The 24,634-nt window shown below is 44.4% G+C and overlaps 1 protein-coding gene across 2 annotated transcripts in view; it reads left to right on the top strand.

Annotated features, from left to right (window-relative positions):
- The first annotated feature begins 687 nt into the window (after positions 1 to 687).
- Positions 688 to 24,634, top strand: part of PHAF1 (phagosome assembly factor 1) — a 32,538-nt gene continuing 8,591 nt past the window's right edge. Inside the window, exons 1-10 of one of the 2 annotated variants that reach the window (XM_065733471.1) lie at positions 688 to 1,004; positions 4,433 to 4,515; positions 8,134 to 8,217; positions 11,972 to 12,015; positions 12,283 to 12,362; positions 16,569 to 16,663; positions 20,402 to 20,499; positions 22,140 to 22,252; positions 23,296 to 23,429; positions 24,030 to 24,113. In XM_065733471.1, coding sequence (XP_065589543.1) covers positions 941 to 1,004; positions 4,433 to 4,515; positions 8,134 to 8,217; positions 11,972 to 12,015; positions 12,283 to 12,362; positions 16,569 to 16,663; positions 20,402 to 20,499; positions 22,140 to 22,252; positions 23,296 to 23,429; positions 24,030 to 24,113 — 879 coding nt within the window. In that variant the 5' untranslated portion in view covers positions 688 to 940. Of the gene's footprint in view, positions 1,005 to 4,432; positions 4,516 to 6,781; positions 6,920 to 8,133; positions 8,218 to 11,971; positions 12,016 to 12,282; positions 12,363 to 16,568; positions 16,664 to 20,401; positions 20,500 to 22,139; positions 22,253 to 23,295; positions 23,430 to 24,029; positions 24,114 to 24,634 lie in introns of those variants that run through there. The other variant, XM_065733472.1, reaches the window with a different exon arrangement.

Below are 24,634 nucleotides of genomic sequence, written 5' to 3' on the forward strand. Positions count from 1 at the left end.
GCCTGATCTCGGTGGGCAGCGTTGGAACCGGGGGAGCTCCGAGGCCCCACCGACACAACGGTGCTGCGCCCTGCGGCTGCGGGACCCCGCAGCGTGTCCTCGCCCCGCAGGGCTGACCTCGATGCTGCTCCCTTCCCGGTTGACTCACACCAGCTCGCCTGGCTAAGCTGCCCGGTGCCACTTACTAATTTCCACCCGAGCCTTTGTTCCCCACCCCTGTGCTTCAACCAGAAAAACGAGATCGGGGTTCGGCGGTTTTTCCTCGTTGTTGTTCCCTGGCTTTCCCAGCACGGTTCCCACGCGGCCGCATTCCGGCAGAGCCCGAGGGAGCTGAGTCAGGGCAGGGGCAGCGGTCGTCAGTGGACGGCTCTGCCCCAGAGGGCGGCGGGCACAGCTCAGGCAGCGCTGGGACCCGGCTCTCAGACACAGGGTTGGGTGGTGACCCGCGCGCTCCTCCTCCAACTCGAGGTGCTCTGCGATGCTACGCCTCCCGCACCCCACGCCCCGAGGCGGGCCTCGAACCCGCGGCCTCCCGCATCGCAGCCGCCCCCCGCCCCCAACCCGAGATGCGAAGGGGCGTGGCCGCGCTCCGGACCCGCCCCCGGCGCGGCCTCGCCTGACGACGGCTGCAAAGCGCTTTTTCAGCAGCCGCAAGTGAGGTGAGCGGCGGCCCTGCGGCGCGGGGGGGGAGGGGAGGGGAGGGGGCCGCGTCCCCCCCTCACAGCCGGGGCTCCGGCGGTGCGGTGGAGCCTGCCGGCTCCCGCCTGCGGGGAGGGGGGCGGGGAGGACCGGTGCCGGTGCCGGTGCCCGGTCGTTATGGCGACGGCGCGGGGCGCGCGGGGCGGGGGACGCGGGCCCTCAGCCATTCCCCCTCGCTCCTCCCCACTTCCCCACAGGGGTCCGGCGCCGCCGCTGCCCGTCCGCCGGGGCCTCCGCGCCAATGCTGGACCTGGAGGTGGTTCCCGAGCGCTCCCTGGGGAACGAGCAATGGGAGTTCACCTTGGGTAAGTTCTCGCCCGCGGGGCCCCGCGCGGTTCTCCCTTCCTCCCGCCCCGCGCTGCGCAGCCCCGCAGTGCCCCCCCGGCCCGCAGTGCCGCCCGCCGCTTTGTTTCCCGACTCCCTGCTCCTTTTGTCTTGGGCCGCGGTCCCCTCCGCCGTCCTCCGTGTGGGCTGTGCCGTGCCCCCACCCCCCCCCTTCCTCTGGGCCGCCGTCTCGTCCTGATTTTCACCCTGAATCCCTCCCCTGACCAACTCCGGCAGGTGCGTGTGCCCCGTGCTCCCGGGCACGAGGAGCAGCGCTGTGCTGGGGCTGCTCCACGGAGACTGCGAGCGCCGAGGGCTGCGGAGAGCTTCGGGTCGGTTGCAGCCTGGTGGCTCTGAAATCTCGGTGGTCTCCTTGCTGCAAACGTGCTCCTGTTCCCTTGTGCTCTGCCTGGAAGTCTGTGGTCCGTTGGGCTGCGGATTCATGGGACAACCACGGAGTGGTTGGGTTGTGAGGGACCTCAGAGCCCACCCAGTTCCAATCCTCCCCTGTTGACAGGGCTGCTGTTTTCCAGGTCAGACGTTACCTGAAAACAGGTGTGCTCTGAAATTGTGTTAATGACCACTGCTGGGGTGTGTTTCACCGACTCTCCTCAGTCTCCTTATTTAAAAAAAAGTGAAGAAAAGAAGAGGGGTGGATGGAGGCGTGACTTGTTTTCCAAAGATCCCCCTGAAGAAGCCCGTTAACACAATCGCTTGGCTAAAATTATATACTGTGTTTATGTCTGTGTGTACACGCACATCGATGTGAGAGGGAGGAAACTCAGCTGTAATTCTTGGAGTAAATATAGCCACCACGTGATGAGTCTGATGTATAATTAGCATGACCTGGTGGTACGGAGCAGGAGGCTGAGTCGGCACTGAGACACTGCCCTGTGCTCGTGGTGCTGTGTCCCTGCTGGTGGAGCTGCTCTGGCTGTGCAAGTGGAAGTTCTGCTGGAACTGGGATCCGTGCTGCCCTGCTGTTCCACTCAGCACCCGTGTAGGTCTGCTCTCAGCTATGCTCGTGGCAGCACTCCTGACCTGCTGACTGGCTCCCAGCGTTGTGCCCGCAGTAGAGATGACTGTGGGGAAATGCCAGGGAAACTTCTTATATGAGTTCTTGGATTCTGTTTCTGGCTGCGCTGTTGACTCACTGTGTGACCAGAGCTTAAACAATTTCAGCAAGGCTGAGTCTGGTGCTTGGTTGGGTACCTGGGTCACTGTACCTCTCAGGCTACATTCCTGCTGTTTGAAAAAAGAACAATTAAATCCTTATTTTGTAGTGCCTATAGCTGTGTTATTAGCATTAGATGTGTAATTTCTAGATGTGTAAGGCACACTTATATTTCTGTTGTCTTCTGTACTTTCTTTTTTGACAACTTTTCACTTCTGTTTGGCGTGTAGTGATTTGTCTTCTCCTCCCCCCCTTCAGAAAGACAAAGGGTTAGAGCTCTCATCCATGTTTGTACTGAGGAAGAGGGCATCTGTGCCACAAGAGCACAGAGAACTATCCCGGGTTCCTTGCTCTTCCCTTGGCTCTCTGCTACTGGAGGCAGAGGAGGGTGCTGTCTCTTCTACGTTTGGGTTCTGGAGAACTTAGGTTCTCGTGTGCGGCTTGAACGCACGAGTTGTGTGGTGAAGTCAGCTCGATTCTCAGCAAAACAGAATGAAATCAGCCTACGTCTGTTTGCTTGCAGTGTGAGAGAGGTCTGAGTAACAGTGTCATGTGAGCTGTCTGCACGCTCACAGACCCATGATTGCAGGAGTTACATCGGGCTACAAACCCAGCTTGGATTTGTGTTTGCTTTTTAATCACGTGGATTTCTGAGGAAGCCCTGCTGGCACTTGCTACGAGCATACAGTCTGTGAATGTCCAGGAAATACTGACTTTGACAATAAGTTTCATGCTTTGAAATCACCTCTACTGTTTTGGAAGCATAGCTTCTGCTGGGCTAAGAGATGCATAGCTTTCACAGCAGCATCTTTGGTCTTAGAATCATAAGTGGTAGCAGGAAGCTGTTGCATTTTGAAAATATCATTTAATACATAACTGTCTTTTCCAAGGAAGCTGCAGACTTGAGCTCCTCAGGCTGCAAGACAGCTGCTGTTCCCTGGTGCATAGGAAGCAGTTGTGCTTTATTGTGTGCCTCTGTACCTTTTGGTTTTGTCACTTTTGTGTGTAGATAGGCAAAAAGAGTACACTCTTTTTGAATTTGTAGTGTTTTCTGGTGTGTGGGTCTTCTAGGCACAACCGCCTGTGTTTCTTATTCACTTGTCCTTTTAGGAACAGTTTTGCTGGAAACATTTGTATATGGTATTTACAAGCAGGATCGTTGTAGTTCTGATGTGTAAAACTTTGCCACAGCTCAAAGCTGTGATCCCAGGAAGGCTGCACTGTGCAGTAGTGACAGGCACATAGGTCAGCAAAGATTCCTGTAGTGTTACGAGAGTTAAAGCAGAACCAGTGTTGATCGAGGGAGTGCTGTGTGATTTGTAGTTGGAGAGTTTCCTTTTTTCCACTCACAATATCTAAGAGGCTCTGGAACTTGGTACACGCAGAAGGACATAGCTGCCATCTGAAAACTACAGTACCTGAGCTGTTAGCTGAAGGAAGCTGTAGCTCCTCTGCTGAAGTTTCTAGTGAAGGCAATTTGCTTAAAGCTTAAGAACTAGAAGTAGAGGAGAGAGGGGTGAGGAATGTAAACAAACTGTCAGATAACTAAACCATAATTGACTTAGAGCAATTAGCAAGGAATAAAACCTCAGAATTATGAGCTCATGCTCTATCTTACGAATGCCAAATCCAGGAGCACGATTGCATGCTACTTGGAAAGGCTCCAAAGCTGCAGTTGGAATATCTTTATCTTCCCTTGCTTTTCCTTGTCGAATCTGCCTTCTGCTTTCTGATAGAAGCTGGTGTGTCTTGAAAAAACTGAGAAGATGAAGAAGCCTTCCTACAGCTGTAGCAGCAGAGCTGCTGTGAATGTGTTGTATCTTTATCTGTGCTATACATCTGCTTGGTCACTTATCAAGCCTGACCGAGGGATACACCGTAAAATATATCCAGGAGTTTGTGGAGCGTGTATGGAAATGCTGACTGACACTGGTGGGTGTCTGCTTCGGTCTGTCATGTCTTGATGGGATTGCCAGCCCAACTTCTCTTATGTGCTGCACACTGGTGGGTAAACAGTGGCTTTTCTGTTCTCGAGAGCAGGTTTGTGCTGATAGCATGAGTCAGGTTGGCTTCGTTGTCAATTGCATGCCTGTGTGTCGTAATGTACTGTTTGCTGATGATGACTCTCTGTCTCATCCATAACCTTTCTGTCCAAACATCGGGTGGGTGAGCCGGTCTCTGAACTGGAGAAATGTCGTTTGTTTTTGTGGTTTTTGATTTGTTTGTTCTCTGCAGGAATGCCCTTGGCTCAGTCTGTAGCGATTCTCCAGAAACACTGTCGCATTATCAAGAACGTCCAAGTTCTCTACAGTGAGCAGGTGAGTGCAGGTGGTCTGGTCACATCCCTTGCCTCGTTGTGTCCTGCAGTTAGGGTGCTATAGCACACACTGGTGCTGTGTCACGATGGCACATGCGAGCCGGTCCAGTTTTGAGTAATACCTTAGAGGTGTGGCTGTTATAACAGTTTTGCATCAAGAGTAATAATCCTCAACACACACTGCAGTGGTTTAACAGATACTGGTTTTGTGTATGTGGTGGAGAGTTTTTGTTGTTTCCCCTATGAGAAAGTTCTGTAATTTGCAGGGTAACTCTAGCCTACTTTTTCATTGCTGTGTTACAGTGTGGTTCGAATCATAGAGCCATTAAGGCTGTGCAAGACCTCTCTGGTCTTTTGGCAGTGCTACTAATCAGTCAGCAATGGCCTTTTGGGATGAAGAAACGGAATCACAGAATTGCTGAGGTTGGAAAAGACCTCCCAAATCCCCAGGCCCAACCCCAGCCCACCCTCACCATCCCCACTGCCATGTCCCTTAATGCCACATCCCCGTGGCTCTGGGACACCCCAAGGGTGGTGAATTCCCAACACCCCAGGCAGCCTGGAGCAATGTACTCAATTCTTTCCATGTTGGTGTATTGTTGGGTGGTGATGAAGCTGCTTGGAAACGCTTCTGTGATTTTCTGGATCTGCAGAAAGGGCAGTAATTTAAATGTTAGATGTTTTAATCATGCTTCATAACTGAAGATTTATTAGCTCCTAATATGCTTGACTTTGTCCAAAAGAGGACTAGAGGTGAAACTGTTGTGCTGATTCAAGTAAATGTTTTATATACCAACTTTACTTTGAAGGATGTGGAAGGAGAAAGGGGGTGGGGCAGAGGGGGGTTGTGACACCAAGCATGTTGTGTGAAAAGAACTTCGGTCAGAAGATTGTATGCAGGTGCTGTAGATATTTGCATCAGGGAAAAAGGTAAAGCCTGCCAATTTTAATTTAGAAGTACTGATAGAGGTCTCCTGCATTTACAGGGAGAACAGAATGGCTGAGAAACAAACTCAGATCTGCTGGTTTGATGTGTAATTTGTGTAATTAGATGAGCTGCCCCTTTTTGTTTCAGATCACGTGATTTTCTGTCTTCCATGATGATTGAATGTTTAGTTATTGAGAATGTCGCTCAATGTACTTGATGCATTTGGAGGTGTTGTCTTATTGCAGTTTGTTCCAGAATTGCTTCTAGGTTTGCTTACATAAGCAATGAGTTTGCTGCTCCTCTTGGCTTTTTAGAGTCTTGGGATGAGCAGTGCTGTGCTAGAAGGCATGATGGACCTGTGCCTTTTATGGGGCATTTACTTCAAGTTGGTCCATCGTGTTTCTGATTCTAGAACTCCAGAAGCAAGCATTTCCTTTCAAAAACTAATATGACAATTAAATGTAATTAAATCTGCCCATGTCTCTCCTTTTAACTTTAGTGGGATGCCAAATCTTGATTAACACTTTTCCATGAATAAAGAATTTTAACTCCTTTTTGTTCAGTTTAAGTAGAGTGCTCAATTGCATTTGTGTGTTTTCCTCAATCCCTTCCTCTGGAGTTGTGCTGGTGGGGTAGTACAGCAGTGAGGGTTTTTCCTGCTCTTTGTGTAGACTGAGAGCACGGCTGCCCATCTGTTACTTCCTCTCGGGAGGTCCTTCTCTCCCTCTGCTGCCTGACACCTTCCTTCTTCATACCTGAGCTTCTCTTTCGGACGTTGACAGAATTAAATCTGTCCCAGCAGAGTATGGGAGCTGTTGGCTCAGTTAATTAGCAGACTTTTCCTCAGTTGTATTTTTTTCCTCACCCACTCAGAAGTACTTGTAATGCTCTCATTAGTTTTGGAATAGCTTGCCTAGAAACCAGTGAGATGCAGATCGTATCCCGTTTCAGAGCTACCATGCTGTTGTATTTTAGATGTAATGCAACACGGAGGCTGTTGGTTTTTTTGGTCTGTATGTATATGTAGCCTTTCTAAATTTGTTTTATAAGGAGCTTCAGGGAAAAAAATAAAACAACAACAAAGGAGACCCTCCTGGGATCAGAATTAGATCTTTTTTCTCAGACTTGTGGCTCCAAGACAGTGCTGCTTCTAGTCTGTATCACAAGAGGTTTGCCAGCAATAGTGAGTGAAGTGTTACTGCTGTGCAGGGTCCTGTTAGGACTTGAGATAGCATGAGGAAGGAGCAAGCAAGGCTGTATGGGGACTGCTAAGTCACAGCCTGAACCTGATTGAGCACTTGAAGGAAAGACCTGGGAGCACAGGTGAAGGTAATTCACCTGTGTGACTGGAAAGGGTGGAGCCAGGTTGCACCCCTCTTAGACCTCACTTGAGAGCTGACTGCTACTGATGAAGGATCTCTTGTTGGATATCCCTCCCTTCTGGAGTTTTTTCCCTGCACCTAGATCCTCTGGACGGGTGAGCATTCATTTTCCTTCATTTTGTAGCACCTCCTTGTTTGCACTGGTCCCTTTCCCTTTACAAAGGAGAATGGGAAATCAGCACCATGTGGCATTGAAAGGCCCTTAGGCTCTGGACCTAGCCACGTGATGCAGAGGATGTGGATTGGCAAGGGGTGGGAGTTGCATAAAAGCATCCAGGCTATGGTGCTGGCACGCCAGCAAAGAGAGAAGAAATTTGGGATGAAAACTAGAGTTCTAATCATCAAAACACAGACTTCCCCCAGCACAGCAAAGAAGTGGAGTAGCAGTTTTAAGACTGCTTAATGCGTAACAAGGGCTGTTTGACGTGGCTGCTCATGCAGAAGCTGGAATGTACCCCAGATGTCCCATTTTGTGTTGATCTTCTACTAGATAACTAACTGGAGCAGCTCTAGGACGTGAGTGTTGCCACCAGCCCATCGTGCAGCTTCTGTCCTCCTCTGAGCAGACAGTTATGGAGGGTAGAGCTTTTCAAAGCGGTTGTGTTTTAGGTGGTAGATGATGAAATAGATGAACTAGGACCAGCAGGCTGTATGTGCATGAGTGTACCAGTGCAGGAGTGAGTGCTTCCAGAGCTCTGTGGCAGGCCAGGGTGGTGTGGAGCCTGTCCAGACACAGGGAAGCCAGCAGAATGTCTCCTATTGACTCCAACAGACTGCAAATTAGGCCTTGAGTTATTATGATTCACAGTAACTAAGGAAACTGAAATTCACAACAGAGGAGTCTGAAGCCTTCCTTTTCAGGCCTGAAGAAGACTGTGACACTCCTGGCTTTCTGAAATGGAGAGCCCTCTTGCCATCCTTCTGTCAAGTGATGTCATTGTTCTGATGCAAGATGTGAGATGGGCTGTTATTTCTGTGTGCCAGGATTGTGGCAGACTACCCCTGCGTGGTGTCTTTGAGTGATACTAAGCTTGACATGTTTGTTTCTGAGGATGCTTGTTTTCTCCTGCAACTTAATAATGGGCAGATCCCCTTCTGGGAGTTCTTGCAAGATTCATTGTTGTTGTAAGACAGCTGAAGGCATTGGAAGCTTTGGCCAGATGTATTTGCATTATACATATTAATTGAACTAACAGTTGTTTTCTGAGGTAGGTTTTTTTTTTTCAAGGTAACCCATTTGTAGACTGATTATATATCTGAATGGAGAAGCCTTGCAATTACAGGTCTAACAGCTTTTCTTGTTTTGCAGTCACCTCTTAGCCACGACCTCATCCTTAACCTGACTCAGGATGGAATCAAACTGCTGTTTGATGCTTTCAATCAGAGACTTAAGGTAATAAAACACTCTTCCTTCAAAGAAAAGAGTGCAAAAGTAAACCCTAAGATATACTGGCAGATAAAGTATTGTAAATAAGTATGCAATCCTTTTATGCATCGAATGTGCCATATTTACTGCTGCCTTGTGATAACAAACTGCATTTCTTTTTTGCAATTCTACACCTGCTCTTTCAGGTGACTGAGTGCTGTTCTGCCTCTCTAGGATGCTGTATGTAGTTAAGATGCAAAATAAAGGGCAGGCTGGTTGCTAACCTTCCATGGCATTTATGATCTCCAAAAATCTGTTATAAAAGTGGTGTGAAATGGATCACTGTGGGACTTCAGAGATATGGCTGAATTGCTACAGCATTTTAAAAAGCTTTCATAACTGCAGCATTTAAAATCTCTAACTTCCTTGTTATTGGGGATGATCACAAATTCAGGCTTTGGCAAATGGCCAGCGAGCATGGTTCTCTGCTCAGTGCTCAGGGGCTGATGGAGCTAATTGTGTGCAAGTACTCTGCTCCAGCTGCCAAGCTGTTGGGCATTCAGCAGTTGAAAGCAGAAGTGTGGGGTTAAATATGAATCCAGAAAATCCATACTCACCCTTGATGTAAGTTTGGTGCATGGTGCTCACATACATATACCCAGGCTTTGCAGCAGTGGGAGCTGGAACTGTCTTCTGATACAGGCAGCAGCAAAGCATCACTTTTCAAGTCACTTGTAAAGGGTAGTAGCAGCTGAAACCGAAGCTCTTCAAATGCCTCTGGTGTAAGATTGTTACATCTAGTCCAGCTTTGTGGTTATTGGAGGCAATAGTAACCTGTAGCAAGTATTTTTTTTCAGGGAGATTTCAGTTTGTAACTGTTCGTTTCAGTTTGCAGACCTTTGTTTTGTGAGCTCGTTCCTACAACAACATGATTTTTATTTTTTGTTAAAATTTGGAACTTCCAGTTATTCAAGCTGTTTACTTGCATTTACAGGTTTTTTTCTTTGTCAGATTGAACTTTATCAATGTAAGCTATTCCTGTAGGAAATCTTGGCAAAAAATTCTGTTTTTTGAGGAATTGAAACTCAAAACTGAATTATTCCAAGCAGACTTCTTACTCCTTGCCAGTTATTTGAATGTCACTATCCTCTTTTTGAATTACTACAGGTCATGTTTAACGTGTCTTTACATCTCCAAGCAATTTTTAAAGGTCTTGCTTTTGTGTCACTTCAGCACTTAGTGTTGTAGGAAACATGAAGGCATTTTCTCCTTGTCATTCTTCCCATAATGTTTTGGAATGTTGTTTAAAAACAGAACACACCAATGAACCTCTTCTGTTATATAGTGAGTCAGTGATCAAGTGATGTATCTTATGTTTAACTGTGGAGAAGAAAGCTGTGTAAAAGCATACAGTGCTATGAGAACTACTTGTAAAACTGTTCCAGAAGCTTTGTGGAAGATACAGCGTGGTATTGCTTCAGGGTGAGCAGCAGCACTCTTTAAGGAATAATGTCGGTTTAGAATAAATAATGCCTGTTTTTGAGGTGTGACACTGTTTTCAGTGTTGCTCGTTAGCAGCAAAACTGGAAGAATTGGGATGTTTTTCCAAATTCTTTGCTTTCTGTGATTTTTTTATTTTATTTAATTTTTTGCATTTTTCAACACAGTCTTGCTATTGGATTTGGTTGTGAGAAAGAGGTCGAAAGCAAGCTACAAAAATGGAAGGGCTTGATAGACTCAAAGTAGCTCATGGTAGCAGTATTCCTAAAAAGCTCCCTCCCTGTCTTCAGGGAGTGCTAGAGGTCTGTGCTGTCCCTCTATTCACTTTCAGTAGCCAAAGCAAAGCTTGTTTGTTGCTAATAAGGAAGAGATTCTGAAGGCATTGTTCTACTGTGAATTTTACTGCAACAGCTCCTGCCCAGCTCTGAGGGGGAGAAGTTAGTTTTATAGTGCTGCTCTGTTACTGCTGATTGGAAGACAGCAGGGACATATCTGTGATCTGTACTCAGTAGGATCCATTGAAGCAGCCCATGTGACTAAATGGCAGATTTGGCTGCTAAACCAACTAACTGCCTTGTGGTGTAGGCAGCTGATTCTTCCCCAGTTGTTTGTTTCTCTATATGTAGGCTTAGTCAAGCTAACCTTCTTTGTTTTCAAAAAATAAATAGTTTTCTTGTGGTATGGCCTGCTGCACAGTTTCTTCAATCTCTGCCTGTCATGATTTTGACCAGATCTTTGCACTTGGTTTAAATTTTGCAGAGTTGTGCTTGATTCTTCCTTTGTGCTAAGCCAAAAGCAGCGTTGATGTGAATCAGTCTTCCACCCAAACTGTGGGAAGAGGGCTTATGGCACGCTTGTGCCTGCTGGCAGCACGTTTCTCTGTGGAGTGGGCACCTTGCAGTACAGCGTGCTGCCTTTCATTGGCTGTTCCCTTTTGTTGCTCTTTGTTCTGTCTTGTGTTCAGCAGAACTACAGGAGTGCATCTGCCTGTTGAGAAATCTGTTTGCTCTTCTTTAGGGTAGCTTTGCCGTGATTTTAAGGTTATGTGCTTTGTGCTATGTTTGTTGCTTGTGTCTTGAAATGTGTGGGCTTTCTGAGCAAACTAGAAATGCTTCAGAGAACTCTTACAACTTTTTATGAGTCAACAGCATACCACTGAATGTTGATTTTTTTCTTTTTTTAATATATAGTGGCTTGGGCGTTGCAAATAGCTCTATTTAAGGTTATTTGCCAGGCACCTACCCAAACCAGGACTTCCTTCTTAGCTGGCAATATTTTTAGGCTTTAGAGCCACACATGGAGGCAGGGTCCCTGTGGAATTCTGCTTTGTGCTCCAGCTGAACAGTGCATCCTTCCGAAGCATAAAGGGCACTTTCCTTCTTTGCAGCAGTTATGATGGGCTCTGCGTATCTTCCTTCTCCTGCTGATGGAGGAACACAAATGCAGGGTGGAAGATTTTGGTTGACGGTGATTACCCACTGAGCTGTGACTGCTCAATGCCCAGTGTAGCCCCAGAAATCTAGTAACAATCACCTAAAAAAAAAAAAAAATCACAAAATCAGTCTTGTCTGCTGGTTTGCAGTAATTTGTTGTGAACAAAAGAGCCGTGTGTAATATTGACACACCTAAAACTGACTCCAGGGGAGCCCCCTGGAACATACAATGAAGTGTGAAATATTTAATCTACATTAGAACTAGGTACTGTGGCTTTTGATTCGTTGTGGATTATTCTTCACATTCTCTGTGGTGTTTGGAGAGATAGAAATGGAATGTTACTGCTTAGTTTTGCTGTATTCATCATTTTCTTAAAAAGAAAAAAAATAAAAAAATTGGGAAGTCAAAACAGTGCAGTTAGCACTAGGAATTGCTGCCCTGAAGAGGCATTCCTCAAGGTAGTAAGAGTGACCCAAAGAATGGCCTGCTGCCTAGTTTTCATTAGAGGATCCCCTAACTAGATTACCTTCCATCTTGCCTGGAGTAGTCTGTGCAGGAAATCAAGATGCTGGCATGCTAGTGGCAAGGCTACTGTTTGCACACCAGTACTGATCTACACAGGATTCAGGGGTACCGTGCTCAGTCCATAGCTGTTCTTCAGTGTTAGTTTCAGATATGCAATTGCTGAATGATTTCTTAGAGTTTCATCAGTCTGAGATTTATGCTGGCAGAGGTGACAGGGAGAGTACCAAGCAGTGTGAGCTGGCTTTGCCTTCCCTGCCTTCTGACAACAATTTGCCTCTGCTCTGATGTGCAAATGTGGTAATGTTTGTTTCCTATGTTTCAGGTGATTGAAGTTTATGACTTGACTAAGGTGAAGTTAAAATATTGGTAAGTGATTTAAGACCTCCAGCCATCCTTTTTGATTACAGTGACTGGTTCCTCTCCTTTTTTCATTCTGAATTCATTTTTCAACCATTCTTATTAAGAAAACAATAACTTAATAAATAGATGTAGATCAATCAAGTGTTGAGTTTGAGAGGTTTACCCATTTCCTTCAGTCTTGGAGAATTCTCCAATTTAAATGTGGTGTTGTCTTTAATAAACATTTATATCATTTGTTCAGTATTCTTAGGGCAGACTTGTTTTGTTTTTCAGTGGTGTCCATTTTAACTCTCAGGCAATTGCTCCAACCATAGAACAAATTGATCAGTCATTTGGAGCGACGCATCCAGGAGGTAAGACAAAGTATTTCAGGGAACGAGAAGTATGTCTAGATCCTTGTGTCCTTTTTCTATAAAGCCTTTCCTGTATGTCTGCCTGGAGAAACGTGTGGAGACTTTCTGTTCTCTAATGGTTTGAAGTTGTGTTTCAGAGTGGCCATGTTTTTATAGCTGGAGTCGTTGGCACAGAATGCTGTTCTCAGATAACATTACTGATCTCTCTTGAACTGCCAGTACCAGAGAACTCGAAGCTTTGTTGTTGGTACTGTTGTTTTTACACATTCTTCCGCGTGGTTTGCTCTTAAGTGCCCTTAGGGATTAAGTATACCATGAACATACAGACATTTGAGCTGATCTCCATGCAGAGCCAGCCAGGATAGTTTGCTTGAGCTCTCTACTCTGAGAGATTTGCTTTGTACCTCCCTGCATCTCCTTGCTGCTCCTGGGAGTGGGAGGTATGAAGCCTTGGGGCATTGTGATTAGAACTGGGACATGTTTCTTTAACCTGACTTGAACCCACAGTGGCTCTTACAGAGCTACTTGGCCTTTTAACACCTCATAACATAAGTGTTATTTTTTAAGCTCCCTGCTTACACGTGAAAATTGAGTTTGTCTGTGGGATTTGTTAGATGATGAGAATAAGCAAGTAGTGAAACTGAAGATGAGGATATTTGTAACTAAACTGCACAAGAACCTTCAAGAAACGGAGTCTCAAACTGTCATAAGGGGAAAGAAGTTGAGCTGTGTACGGTTGAGATATTTTTCTATTTTTAGCTTGACTGAGTCCATTTGCAGTAGTCGGGGGATCCCAGAAAGACTGGAAATTTGTGATCACTGGTAGTTGCACATCCAGTCTTCATGCCTATTCTCTGCAGGCAGTTTCTTGCACATCACAGACCAGAGTTTATTAACTGTGGAGGGTCATGTGGCTAAAGTAATATCATTGCATAAAAGCCTGCTATAGTGGTTGAATATCAGATTGAGATAAATGAGGTTTGGAAGATTTCAAGCTGTAATACTCGAAGGAGCAGAGTAAGTCTTTTTAAATTTCACTTCAGCCATGATCTTAGCATTTCCTCTTGGGCAAACTCTGAGATCCATAGTTGGCTATTATGGAAATAGCATGTACAAGAAGTTCATAGAGTTCAGGAAGGGTAAAAGTGTCTTCATGACCTTAAATTTATAACTTTTAATTTGTTCTGTGACAATTTGTGAATATTTAAAGAAAGTTATTGTAAAATCGGTGCTATGAAACTTAGAAATAATTCTCAGCTGTAAGAATTGTTTTTGATAGGAATGACATGGTTTTTTACTGTATTAAAATTGCATGCATGCATGCACTTGAGTCTGTAGTTTTGAATCATGTTCTCATGCTTGCCAGATCCTCATATACCTGGTACATTGAGTTAAAACATGCTTGCTTGCTTCATCTGATGATAGTTTTCACCTGGTAACATATAGATATGCAAATCTATTTAAGCTGTCAGCCTCAAGCACATAAGCAAATCAATTTTGGAAATCCAGTGTCTTCCATTGCCAGCCTACTTTTAGAGTAGTGCTCTCCAGTAAGCAGTCTGATGGTCATAAAGAATGTTTGAAGCGTGTCATGCAATGCAGAGTTTTGGTCATTTTTTCCTCCCTTTCCTTAAACAGAAAAGGCAAAACCAAGCAAACACACAGAGCACAGTGGTTTTTCAGCATGTGGAAGGAATGATGATAGTGTTTCCATGGCCCCACAAGATTTGAGTGGATGTGGGAAGAGAAAGGTGGGATCATTGCAGTGTGACAAAAGGACCAAATGCCAGTCTCTGTGAATGGAAGTATGACACAGACATCTCTCTCTTTGTACTGTTACTTCCCATAAAACCCAATTCAAACACTTTCAAGAGTATTCTGTTTGTGTTAATGTCCGCTAGAGTTTCATAACGTAGTGTGGGATTTCTCTTAAAACCAAGGTGGTTGCAGCAGAACTTTGCAACAGGGCACAGTGACAGTTTCAAAGCATATTTCAAAAGGTTAGCAACGTTTTTCCATGGAGCTGATTTGAAATATAAGTGCTTTGAAGGTCAGCAGCTTCGTGAAAGCCAAGGCTTGATCCCACTTTTCCATCTTCCTTCCTTGGTCTCCTGACCTGAGCTCCTGCTGAGGAGTGCTTGCTCTTGCCAGTGGTTCTGTTGCAATCACATCCTGTGCTGCATCCTTGTGGATGTGGCTGCTTGCCCAAGTGCTGTTCAGCATGGGTAAGAGTTAAGGGAATGAATAGCACTCAGAGAGAGAAGTGCTGCAGTGGTATTACTGGAGGGGGGTGGAGAGACCCCTGTTTTCCAGCTCTGTAGCTCTTAGAGGTTGCCCAGGCTCTCCTGGGGTGCCAGAAAAATCTTGTTCTTGAGACCAGTGGGACTTAACTTCTGCCTCTGCCTCTGTTTTGGCCAGGACTGCCTCCGTTTTGCTGGTAGCTGTGGCTTTGTCCCATCCAGCTCTATGGAAACTTTTCCCAGCTGCCCACACTTTGCTGCTTTCCTGGAAGGCAGACTCCCTCCCATTCCCTCTCCTGGAATGTAGCAGGAAAGAAGCAGTCCTTTTGCAAATTCAGCTGTTTCTAGCAGAGTTAGCCTGTAGTGTACCTGGGTGGTGAGTTCAGAAAAAAACAACCCTAACTACTGAAAAAACCCACATAGGTATTTGTGACATAGAATCTTGAGGGACGTATGAGGGAGGTCTTAGGGATAAATAAGTTCCTTGCCCTTTAAACCTCAACATCAACAAACATTGCAGGGGATGGGAATTGATGCGATGTGTATAATCAGATATCACACTTGGCATGACTAGGGGAAAAACGCTTCTCCAGCTGGCTGTGGGCTTTGGAAAAGATGCATCATAATTTATCACATGAGAGAGACTTGTGTAATTTTCCTGCACATCAAAACATTTCCCTCTCCCCACTCGTTTTGCTTTGAATGATGGGCACATTGTGCAGAGAAGACATACGCTGACTTCTGAAATCTTAATGCTTGTTGCCTAACTGTTATTTTTCTATCCTGGACAGTCTGGCATCACACAGCTATCTTGTGACATGTCTCCAAAGCTGAACATCTAAAAGGCACTTTGTTTTAAACACAAACACAAAGCCACAATGAAATGCGTTTTCTTTTTAAGTGATAAGCTGCTATGTTTTCTTTAAATGTGAAACCATAAGGAGAAAAACAAAAAAGAACCAATTTCATCTGTTCAAGTAGAAGAAAGCAGCTTCTCTTGCTGCAGGGTTTCTTTATTGTGGTGTTTTTGGTTTTTTTGCCTCTGCTGTTTTCAAATCCTTCCACAAATGAAGCAGCTTCCGTGTGTTAGAAGAACGCTGTGTTCCACCCACTGGCTACTAGAGGCAGGTTGAATCCAGCAGCATCATTTCCAAAGCTGTTCTTGAGCTCCCAGTCTCCTGGCGTTGTTTTTAAGCTATCCACAGTCTCACAGAACAATGTCTCGTTGGAGTAAACAGTGGGGTGACTTTTATTGTGTTTAGAGATGATGTTGAGCAATTTATTGCAATAAATCGGGATATTGGTGATCTGATGACAGCTGGAAGTCTGTGCATGCCCTCATTTATTATCCTTTTTAGCAGCTGGTCTATCGATGAATGTTTCTGGTGATACTATTTTTAATTATTATTACAACTGGTTCAGGGCTTGTGTGCCTGAAGCCCTTCCTTCCAGTGTTACTGGGGCATGTGAGCTGGAGCTCCCCTTGGAAAAGACAGGGAGGGGCCTGTGAGCTTCCTTTCCCCCCACCTCCTCCCCCCAGCCAGGACCTCACTTCCCAGTGGTGTGAAATATCAAACTGACCAGCATTCTGGGCTCTTGTGCTTGAAACACCTGATGATCAGTGCTGTGTAAGTGTCATACGACAGCAGTTGTTTAGTGGTACTAATAGCTGTTGAAACTATTTTGATGATGTTAAGTGATCGTTGCGTTGTATAATTGCATCATTAGGGATATATTGGTGCCTACAGGCTTACATAGGCAACTCTTATTTCAATAAATTTAGGGTGTCTTTCAACTGTAACAAATGAGAAGCAAACCTGTTAGTGGCCTGTGTGATCGTGTTCCTCCCAGCTGCATCCTCAGACCTAGTAAATTAATTGAGCTGATATGAAAGTGCTGTTCGATCTGAACTGCTCGGGTATTTTGTCAACTTTTGTGACTTTTTTTTTCTCTTTTTTTCTTTTAGTGTATAATTCAGCTGAACAACTCTTTCACCTCAATTTCAGAGGATTGTCATTTTCTTTTCAGCTAGACTCCTGGACTGAAACTCCAAAGTATGAGGTCAGCACTCATTCTTGGTTAATGGATAGTCTTATTGACTCTGTGGTACTTGCAACACATCACCTACAGCGTGTCTAGCCTGCATGTAAAAGAAACAAGGAGTTTGGAAGAAATTTAACTCCTCAGTTGTGCTCTTATTTGTGCTATGTATTCATTTTGATGTTAAACATTCTCCTTTTAGCAGAAGACACACACTTAGAGCTTCTGCTTGTATTATCTACTAGGACTAATAATTCTCTTGTTGAGAAGAATCTGCTAAAAACATGAGCTCTCTCTGTGCAAGTACATAAATATTAAGCAATCTAATGTGGGACTGTTTTTTTTATCAGATATTTTTGAATCTCAGCAGAGTGATTATGCAACAAAACTAGGACAGGGTTCTTAAAATACATTTTTGTTTTAAGTGTCCTTCAGCACAAGTGCTTTTAGAAAGCCAAGTGAATGAGCTTTGTTTGTGATGTCTATTGGCTAAATGTTCGGATGAAGTAGTGAATGATTGAATGAATTAGTGTTCTCTGAAATCTTTGGAAGTCAGATCATGTCTTCTGTCATTTCCACCTTGAAACAAACGTATAACTTGTTTTATATGAGGCTGGAGCTGCTTTCAGTTTTGTGTATGGTCCTCAGCAAAAAGAATGTGTGCAGTATGGAACTAATAATAAAACAGGAAAGTGTCATGTGGAAACAGAATGTGAGAAATCAACCACCACAGTGGCATTTTTTTCATGTCACAGCTTAGCTCTTTTGAAGTGGTATTTTAACGTATGAGAAGGCATGGAGCTGTTTAGGGAAATACACTATTTAGCAGTAATGAAGGTCAGCTGAGTTCAGAAATACTAGAATCATTAAGGTTAGAAAAGGCCTTTAAGATCTAGTCAGCTGTAAGCCCATCACACTGTGCCCACTAACCATACCCCTTACTGCCATATCTCCATGGTGATACCTCTTCTTCCTGGGCAGCCTGTGCCTCCTCATTTTCAGAGAAGTTCCTGATATCGAACCTGAACTTCCCCTAGTGCAACTTGATAAGACAAGAGTTTGCAGCCTCAATAGTTACCTGGGAGAAAAAAAGTTGACCTTTAAGGGAGTTGCGTGGTGTCGCAGTCTGACTTGAGCCTTGGCTTCTCCAGACTGAACAGCCTCAGTCCCATCAGCTGCTTTCTATTAGACTTGTTTTCCAGACCCTTCACAGTTCCTTTGCTCTTCTCTGGACGTGTGCCAGAGCCTCAGTGTCTTTTCTGCAGCGGGGGACACAAAGCTCAACGCAGTATTTGGAGTCCAGTCTCACTCGTGCTGAGTATGAGGACGTGATTACTTCCCTGTCCTGCTGGCTGCGCTGTTTCTGATAGAAGCCAGGATGCCATTGGTGGACTTGGTGACACTGCTGGTTCGCTTTCAGCTGGCTGTCAGCTAACATCCCCCCCAGTCTTTTTCTGCTGTGCTGCTTTCCAGCAATTCTGCACCAAGCTGGTAGCACTGCACGTACTTATTGTGACCAAAGTGCAGGACATGGCACTTGATCTTGTTGGTCCTCATCCAATTGGCCTTAACCCATTGATCCAGCCTATCCAGATCCTGGGGCCTTCCTGCCGTCAGACAGACCAACACTTCCCCCCCAGCTGCAGAATTATTGAAGGTGTTCTCAATCCCCTCATCCAGATCATCACTGAAGTTATTATACAGAGTTGACCTCAGTACTGACCCCTGGGGAGTACCACTCGTGACTGGTTGCCAGCTGGATGTAACTTTACCAGCACTCTGGGCCCGGACATCCAGGCTGTTTTTTAACAAGTGGGGAGCATGCCTGTCCAAGTCATAGGCTGTCATCTTCTGCAGGAGAATTCTGTGGGAGACAGTCACAGGCTTTACTAAAGGCCAGGTATACTGCATCTACAGACTTTCCTTCATCCACCAGGCAGGGCACCTTGTCATAGAAGGAGATGAGGTTGCTCAGTCAGGACTTGCCTTTTGTGAACCCATGCTGATCCTCTGGCTATCCTACACATTCTGTCTGATGGCACTCAAGATCTTCGTGACGTTCCCTGATACTAATGTCAGGCTGGCAGGCAAGAAGATGCCTGAATCCTCCTTCCAACCCTTCCTGTAGATGGGTGTCACATTAGGATGTCTCCAGTTGCCTGGAACCTTTCTGGTTGATTAATCAGACCTGCTGATAAATGTTGGAAAGCAACCTGGCAATCACTCGGCCAGCTCCCTCTGCACCCTTGTGTGGATCCCATCCGGCCCCAGGTGGAGCAACATGTCTTTATTTCCTCCTGAACTGTGGGGGTTTATTCTTCTCCCAACCCTGGCTTCCAGCTCGTGAGGCTGAGTACCCTGAGGATAACTGGTCTGATCATTGAAGACAGAAGTAAAGAAGGAATTGCATACCTCAGCCTTTTCCTCATCCCTGTTAATGTTTGCTGCTGCATCCTATAAAGGATGGAGATTCTCCTTGGCCCTCCTTCTGTTGTTAATGTATTTGTCTAAGTATTTTTTGTTATCTTCTGTGACAGTGGCCTGAATAAATTCTAGTTGGGTTTTTACCTTCCTGCTTTTCTCTGTGCATATCCTAGCAACTTCCTTGTACACTTCCCAACTTGCCTGACCCTTCCAAAGTTGGTAAACTGTTTCCAAAGGGACTCTCCCAACCAATTTCCTAGGTAGTCCAAAGTCTGCTTGTCAGAAGTCTAAAGTAGCATTTCTGCTGACCCCTCTCACAACTTAACCAAGAGTAGAGGACTGCATTGTTTCATGGTTGCTATGGCCAAGGTGGCTCCTGACCTCAGTATCTCCCACCAGTCCTTCTCTGTCCATAAACATCAGGTGTAGAGGGGAACCTCCTTGGTAGGCTCTTACCAGCTGTGTCAGGAAGTTACCCTTCACACACCCTAGGAACCTCCTAGGCTGTTTTCTCTCGTGCTGTACTATATTTCCAACAGACATCTGGTAAGTTAAAATCCCCCATAAGAGTAAGGGTGAGTAATTATGTGACTTCTGCCAGCTGCTTGTAGAATCTACCTCTTCATCCTGGTTGTGCAATCCGTAACCAGGACACCAGCCTTGTTGGCCTTCCCCTTGATCCTTACCCAAAGGAGAAAAGCTGAAAGCTAATGATAAGCCAGATAGAATATCCCAAGAAAGTCGAAGCTGTTCATGTATGAGTTTCAAGTGCATCTATAAATTAAATGGCTGAGCTCCCAAGGTCAATTTTTATATCACAGATCTGAAAGTGTAAGAATGTACTGATAAATAGAGCAGAAAATTTATGCAATGATTAAGTGTTCATCGAATAAAAGCATTTTGCAAACCAACAAAAATGTTAAGGGGATGAAATTAATGCAGAGGAAGAGAAAAAAGAATTTCTACCTTTAAATAGGTTGTATTTAAGTTCTGAGAAATAGGCTTTCAGTTCAAATGTTTTTATATTTCCAATGTCAGGGATAAAACCAAGAGAACTTGAATTCTCATTGTGCAGATGGCTAATTGACAAACTAGTGCCATCTTCTGGTGGATCAATGTAGTGAGCATTACACCCCAGCCTGGAAATCCCATTGTAGTGTAATGTAAACTCACACCATGTACAAAGTTGGATTATTTATTTATATTGTTTTACCTCCACATTTTTGGCTAGAAACTTACCTGGGTTGATAACCCGTACTGTATTTCTACTGTAATATTTGACCTGAAGAGTTTCTAGCACGTCAAGTTAACAAGAATGCTTCTCTGTCTCCCCAGCCTAACTTTGCTCATGGTCTGGCTTCTCTGCAAATTCCACATGGTGCGACTGTGAAACGCATGTACATCTACAATGGAAACAGCCTGCAGGACACCAAGTACGTGCAGCTGATTGTGAGGTTTTGATTATCTGCTATGCACTTATTCTCCTCCTTTATCTAGGGTTTTGCAAATGCTAAATGTGATTGTATATACGTAGTTTTTTATTTCAGTTTAGGTCTTTTAGGAATTAGTAGTGTGCAGAATGCCTTTAGATATAAGCCTCTTTCCAGTTACCATAGGCATTGTGCTCCAATCTTGTTATCAAATGCTGGTTTGATTCTTGTTACTATGAAATCAACTTGGCATACCTATTGTAGGCTAATTCAGTTAAACTGAGGATTAATTCATGGGATGAAGAAGAGATGTAGTGAATCTAGGAAGAAATGCAGCCAGATTATTCTTTACACTCTTCTTATACTCTGTGTTTTTTGCATACTCGTGATCTTTCCCTAAGCAAATCCAACTGCTTGTGGTAGGCAGGCTGTCAGTTTGTAGTGTATTGGTGCTATGTACACCATGGCAGCATCCTGCCAAGAGCCTTACACTCTCTTGCAATATAAACATAAATTCTTTTAAAATTTAAGCCATGTGTGTAATCTACCATTTAGTATTTTCAATTCCCTGGCTGAGTTGCTGCTCCAAGGAGGTAACTAATTGAATAGCTGTGTTTGAGCATAGTTAGTGTTTTCTTTGTCATTGTGTTCTGTCTTCTTCTAAGCAAAAATTTACTGTACAGTATCTGATGTTTTGCTCTTTCTAAAAACACTGTTCCTGGAGTTTGTTACTCAAGTTAAAATTGGAAGAGCTTTTGTAAATTCTTCCTTATCCAAACAAATATGGTGGTAGTTTTGCAGAAATTATTGTAGTTTAATGACAGGAGAAAGTTTAATGCATCAGTAGATTACTGCTAAGAAGGGAGGAAACTTTGTTTTCACAGACACTGTCTCCTAATTAGAAATTAGTGCACTTCAGAGAAATGTTGTCTGTGCCTAACTGTGCTGTGCTGGGCTGCAGTGGAAGCATGCTGATGTGGGGCTGTGCTGCATGTGTTTGCCAGCTCAGCACCTGCCCTACAGCTCTTGGCATTGATACAGAGGAGAAAGCCCCACCAAACTAAACCACAAATAAAGCAGCTGTTTGATTGAAGATATCTTGCTGGTTTCTGGAATAGTTTTCTTAAATTTTATTGAAACTGAAATAAAATGAGACCTGTCCCAGGAAAGCAGCATGATCGTGTATGGTTTATCTGCCTGAGCTGCTTTCACATTCTGGACCACAGAGTACATTCACAGATGCAGTTAGAGCACGTGGTGAAAATGCTCCTGCTTGGGTGATATGCCTAGTTCATGTAGTAGGTGCCTTTAAGGACTGTACAACCTCTGTTTTCTTGCAAGAAGTCTGAAATGACATGTTTTCATAGGAGCTGTTCAAAGGCTAGATGTAGTAATCCCTGCAGTTTTTGAAATTTGCTGTTGGTTTCATTAATAGCGAGGGTCCTTGGTTTGAAACCTGCCTTGTTATTCCTCTTTCTCTGGGATTTCTAATCCTTGAGTTAAGTTTTCTTTTTAGTTTTCTGTCTGAGCTCAGTGCTGCTTTGTCAAAATTAACACGATCCTTTGCAGTGAACTGCCATCAGCTTGGTAATGGAACACTGGAAGACTGTGTCCTATGTACGTGTTTGTGTTGTTGGTTTCAGGGCTCCCTTGATGCCCCTCAGCTGTTTCCTTGGCAATGTGTATGCTGAGAATGTTGATGTGCTGAGAGATGGGACTGGACCCTCAGGTTTACGGCTTCGCCTACTCACTGCAGGTACTGGTGACACCCACAACACCTGTATTCTCTTTGCAGTGCAATTGTAGGTGCTTTCAAAATGGTCTTAAATAATCTTACTTTAAACGATTGGAAGCGAAACAAAACTCAATCACATTTTCGTGGCCTGGAAGACACCACAGGCTGTCCTCTGCAGTCCCATTAACAAGAGGGGAAGCGTATCGATGCTGTAGCCTGAGATTTCATTTTATTTCAGTTCAGCTTTAATTTGCTGTGGAGCCAGCAGTGAGGGTGGTAGAGGCTGATGAGTAACTTGTCCTTGTACGTGCTTTCAGAGACTGGCAGGCCTTAGAAACTAGGGAAAGAGACAGTGCCTGCAAATAAGGCTTTTTCAGTGACCTTAACATGGCAATGTCTTTTTAAGAAGAAATGCTGAGATGTTTGTAACAGTTTTTACTAGCAGGCCCTGCTTTTGTCTTATGCTGATGACTAGCTGTGTTTGTATTAAGGAGGCACTTGGAATATTTTTCTGATATGTGAAAGATGGAAAGGGTTCAAACTGGAGGTAGAGTAAAAAAGTGATGGCTAAAAGGGAGCACATGTTCTTGAAGTACTTTGGTTCTGTCTTTACAGAGGGAGTAAATGGAGAGCTGCCTAGGATAGGGGGTGTATATCTTCATCTGCTAGGAACGGAGTGATAATGTATGACATTGTGATAATGTAAATAGTGCTGAGAAATTGGGCACTTCTAAGGTAGGGCGTCGAGTTGAGTTAGAAATGTACGTGCAACTTGAAGGAGGTGTTGCCAGTGAATAAAATAATTATTAAAATATCACAGCAGTGTTCAGACTGCCACTTGCAAAGAGGCATTAATTGGCACATACGTGTACGTGCATTCTAGGTGCTGCATTCCTGAAAGCAAACGGGTTCACAGACTAATTAATATCTTTCCACTTGTTGATATGTAGCAACACATGTCAGCCGTTCGTCTTTGTAACGGGCTGTGAGTGAGATGTGCTTGTAACAAGCGCGGATGCCCTCTGATGGCTCCTTGTGGTACTGAGCGGTGCCTCCTGTTCCAGGCTGCGGGCCGGGGGTGCTGGCCGACGCCAAGATGCGGGTGTTCGAGCGCTGCGTGTACTTCGGTGATTCGTGCCAAGATGTGCTGAGCACTCTGGGATCTCCGCACAAGGTTTTCTACAAGTCTGAAGATAAGGTAAGGGCATTGGGTAGTGCACGGGACTTTGTTACTTCTCAGTTTAACTACAGGACGTGGGCTTTGTGGGGCCAGCAAAGCTAAACATTCGTGTAGCACAGATGATGGGCGGTTTATTTGACGTACAGTAGGCCAGCACGAACTGCTACGTTATTTTGTTTTTAAAAGTATTTTAAGCTAAATCGATGCAAATCAGTTTAAATTAATAATAGTAATAATCTGTCATATCATTTTTAATCAATAGGAAAGTTGATAAAAATGGACATTTCTATCCACATAAGCCATAGCAAGTATGTACTGTTTATTTTTTTAAAACATTTCATTTGAAATAACTTGAGTATAAATTTTCATCCTTTACTGATGTTTTTCCCGGTGACAGCATATGAGTAATCCTTTTCTTCAGATAACTAAGAAAGAAGAAGCAGTTGTGCCTCTGCTGGCAGCTGATGGGCTTGTCATGAAGCACAGTATCTTGACGTTTTTGAGCAAAGGCTTCAGTGAAAAATGAGATTATGACAATTGGTTTGAACATAGAGAACCAATTGTTAATGGTATGAATCTTCGGGAGTGTTTTTAACATCTGAAAAATGATTCTTGCAGATGAAAATCCACTCACCCTCGCCCCATAAGCAGGTCCCATCGAAGTGCAATGACTACTTCTTCAATTATTTCACACTTGGAGTGGTGAGTGGGAAGTTTCAATAAACAAATGCATGTGAAGTTTTGATTTCCCTGCACAGCAGTCCTTTCAGAATGCCAAAGGCTCTGTTAGATGAGAGACTGAAACTCTTGCTGCCTTAGGAACTTCTGCGTGAGAAAATAAGCTCTGATTTTTTCTAGCACTTGTGAACTCAATCGATAACGTTTTATCTTATCTAGCACTAGGTGGTGGGCTCCTCACTCTTGTGCTTTGGTGTTCTCTTTAATTTTTTCCTTCTTTCATGCCTGATGCATAGGCAGACAGACTTTTTGTTCTGAAGTTCATGCTCTTGTCCCATAGAACTGAGACAAGTGTTCCAGAATACCAGTGCTGAAAACTTGGAGAGCTGTAGGATATACCTATGTACCTCAACTTTTATATCCCTCCTTAATATAGTAATACAGCTATTTTGCTTTAGTCTAGATTGGTGTAAATAATTAGTAGAAAGACACAAGTTCCTTAGAAAAATTGCCAAACTAAGCAAATGAAACTGCAGTTGTGGTTA

The sequence above is a fragment of the Cyrtonyx montezumae genome, unplaced genomic scaffold (genome assembly GCF_038088225.1).
Source record: "Cyrtonyx montezumae isolate F1298 unplaced genomic scaffold, pur_monq_1.0 scaffold_17, whole genome shotgun sequence".
Classification (NCBI taxonomy): Eukaryota; Metazoa; Chordata; class Aves; order Galliformes; family Odontophoridae; genus Cyrtonyx; species Cyrtonyx montezumae.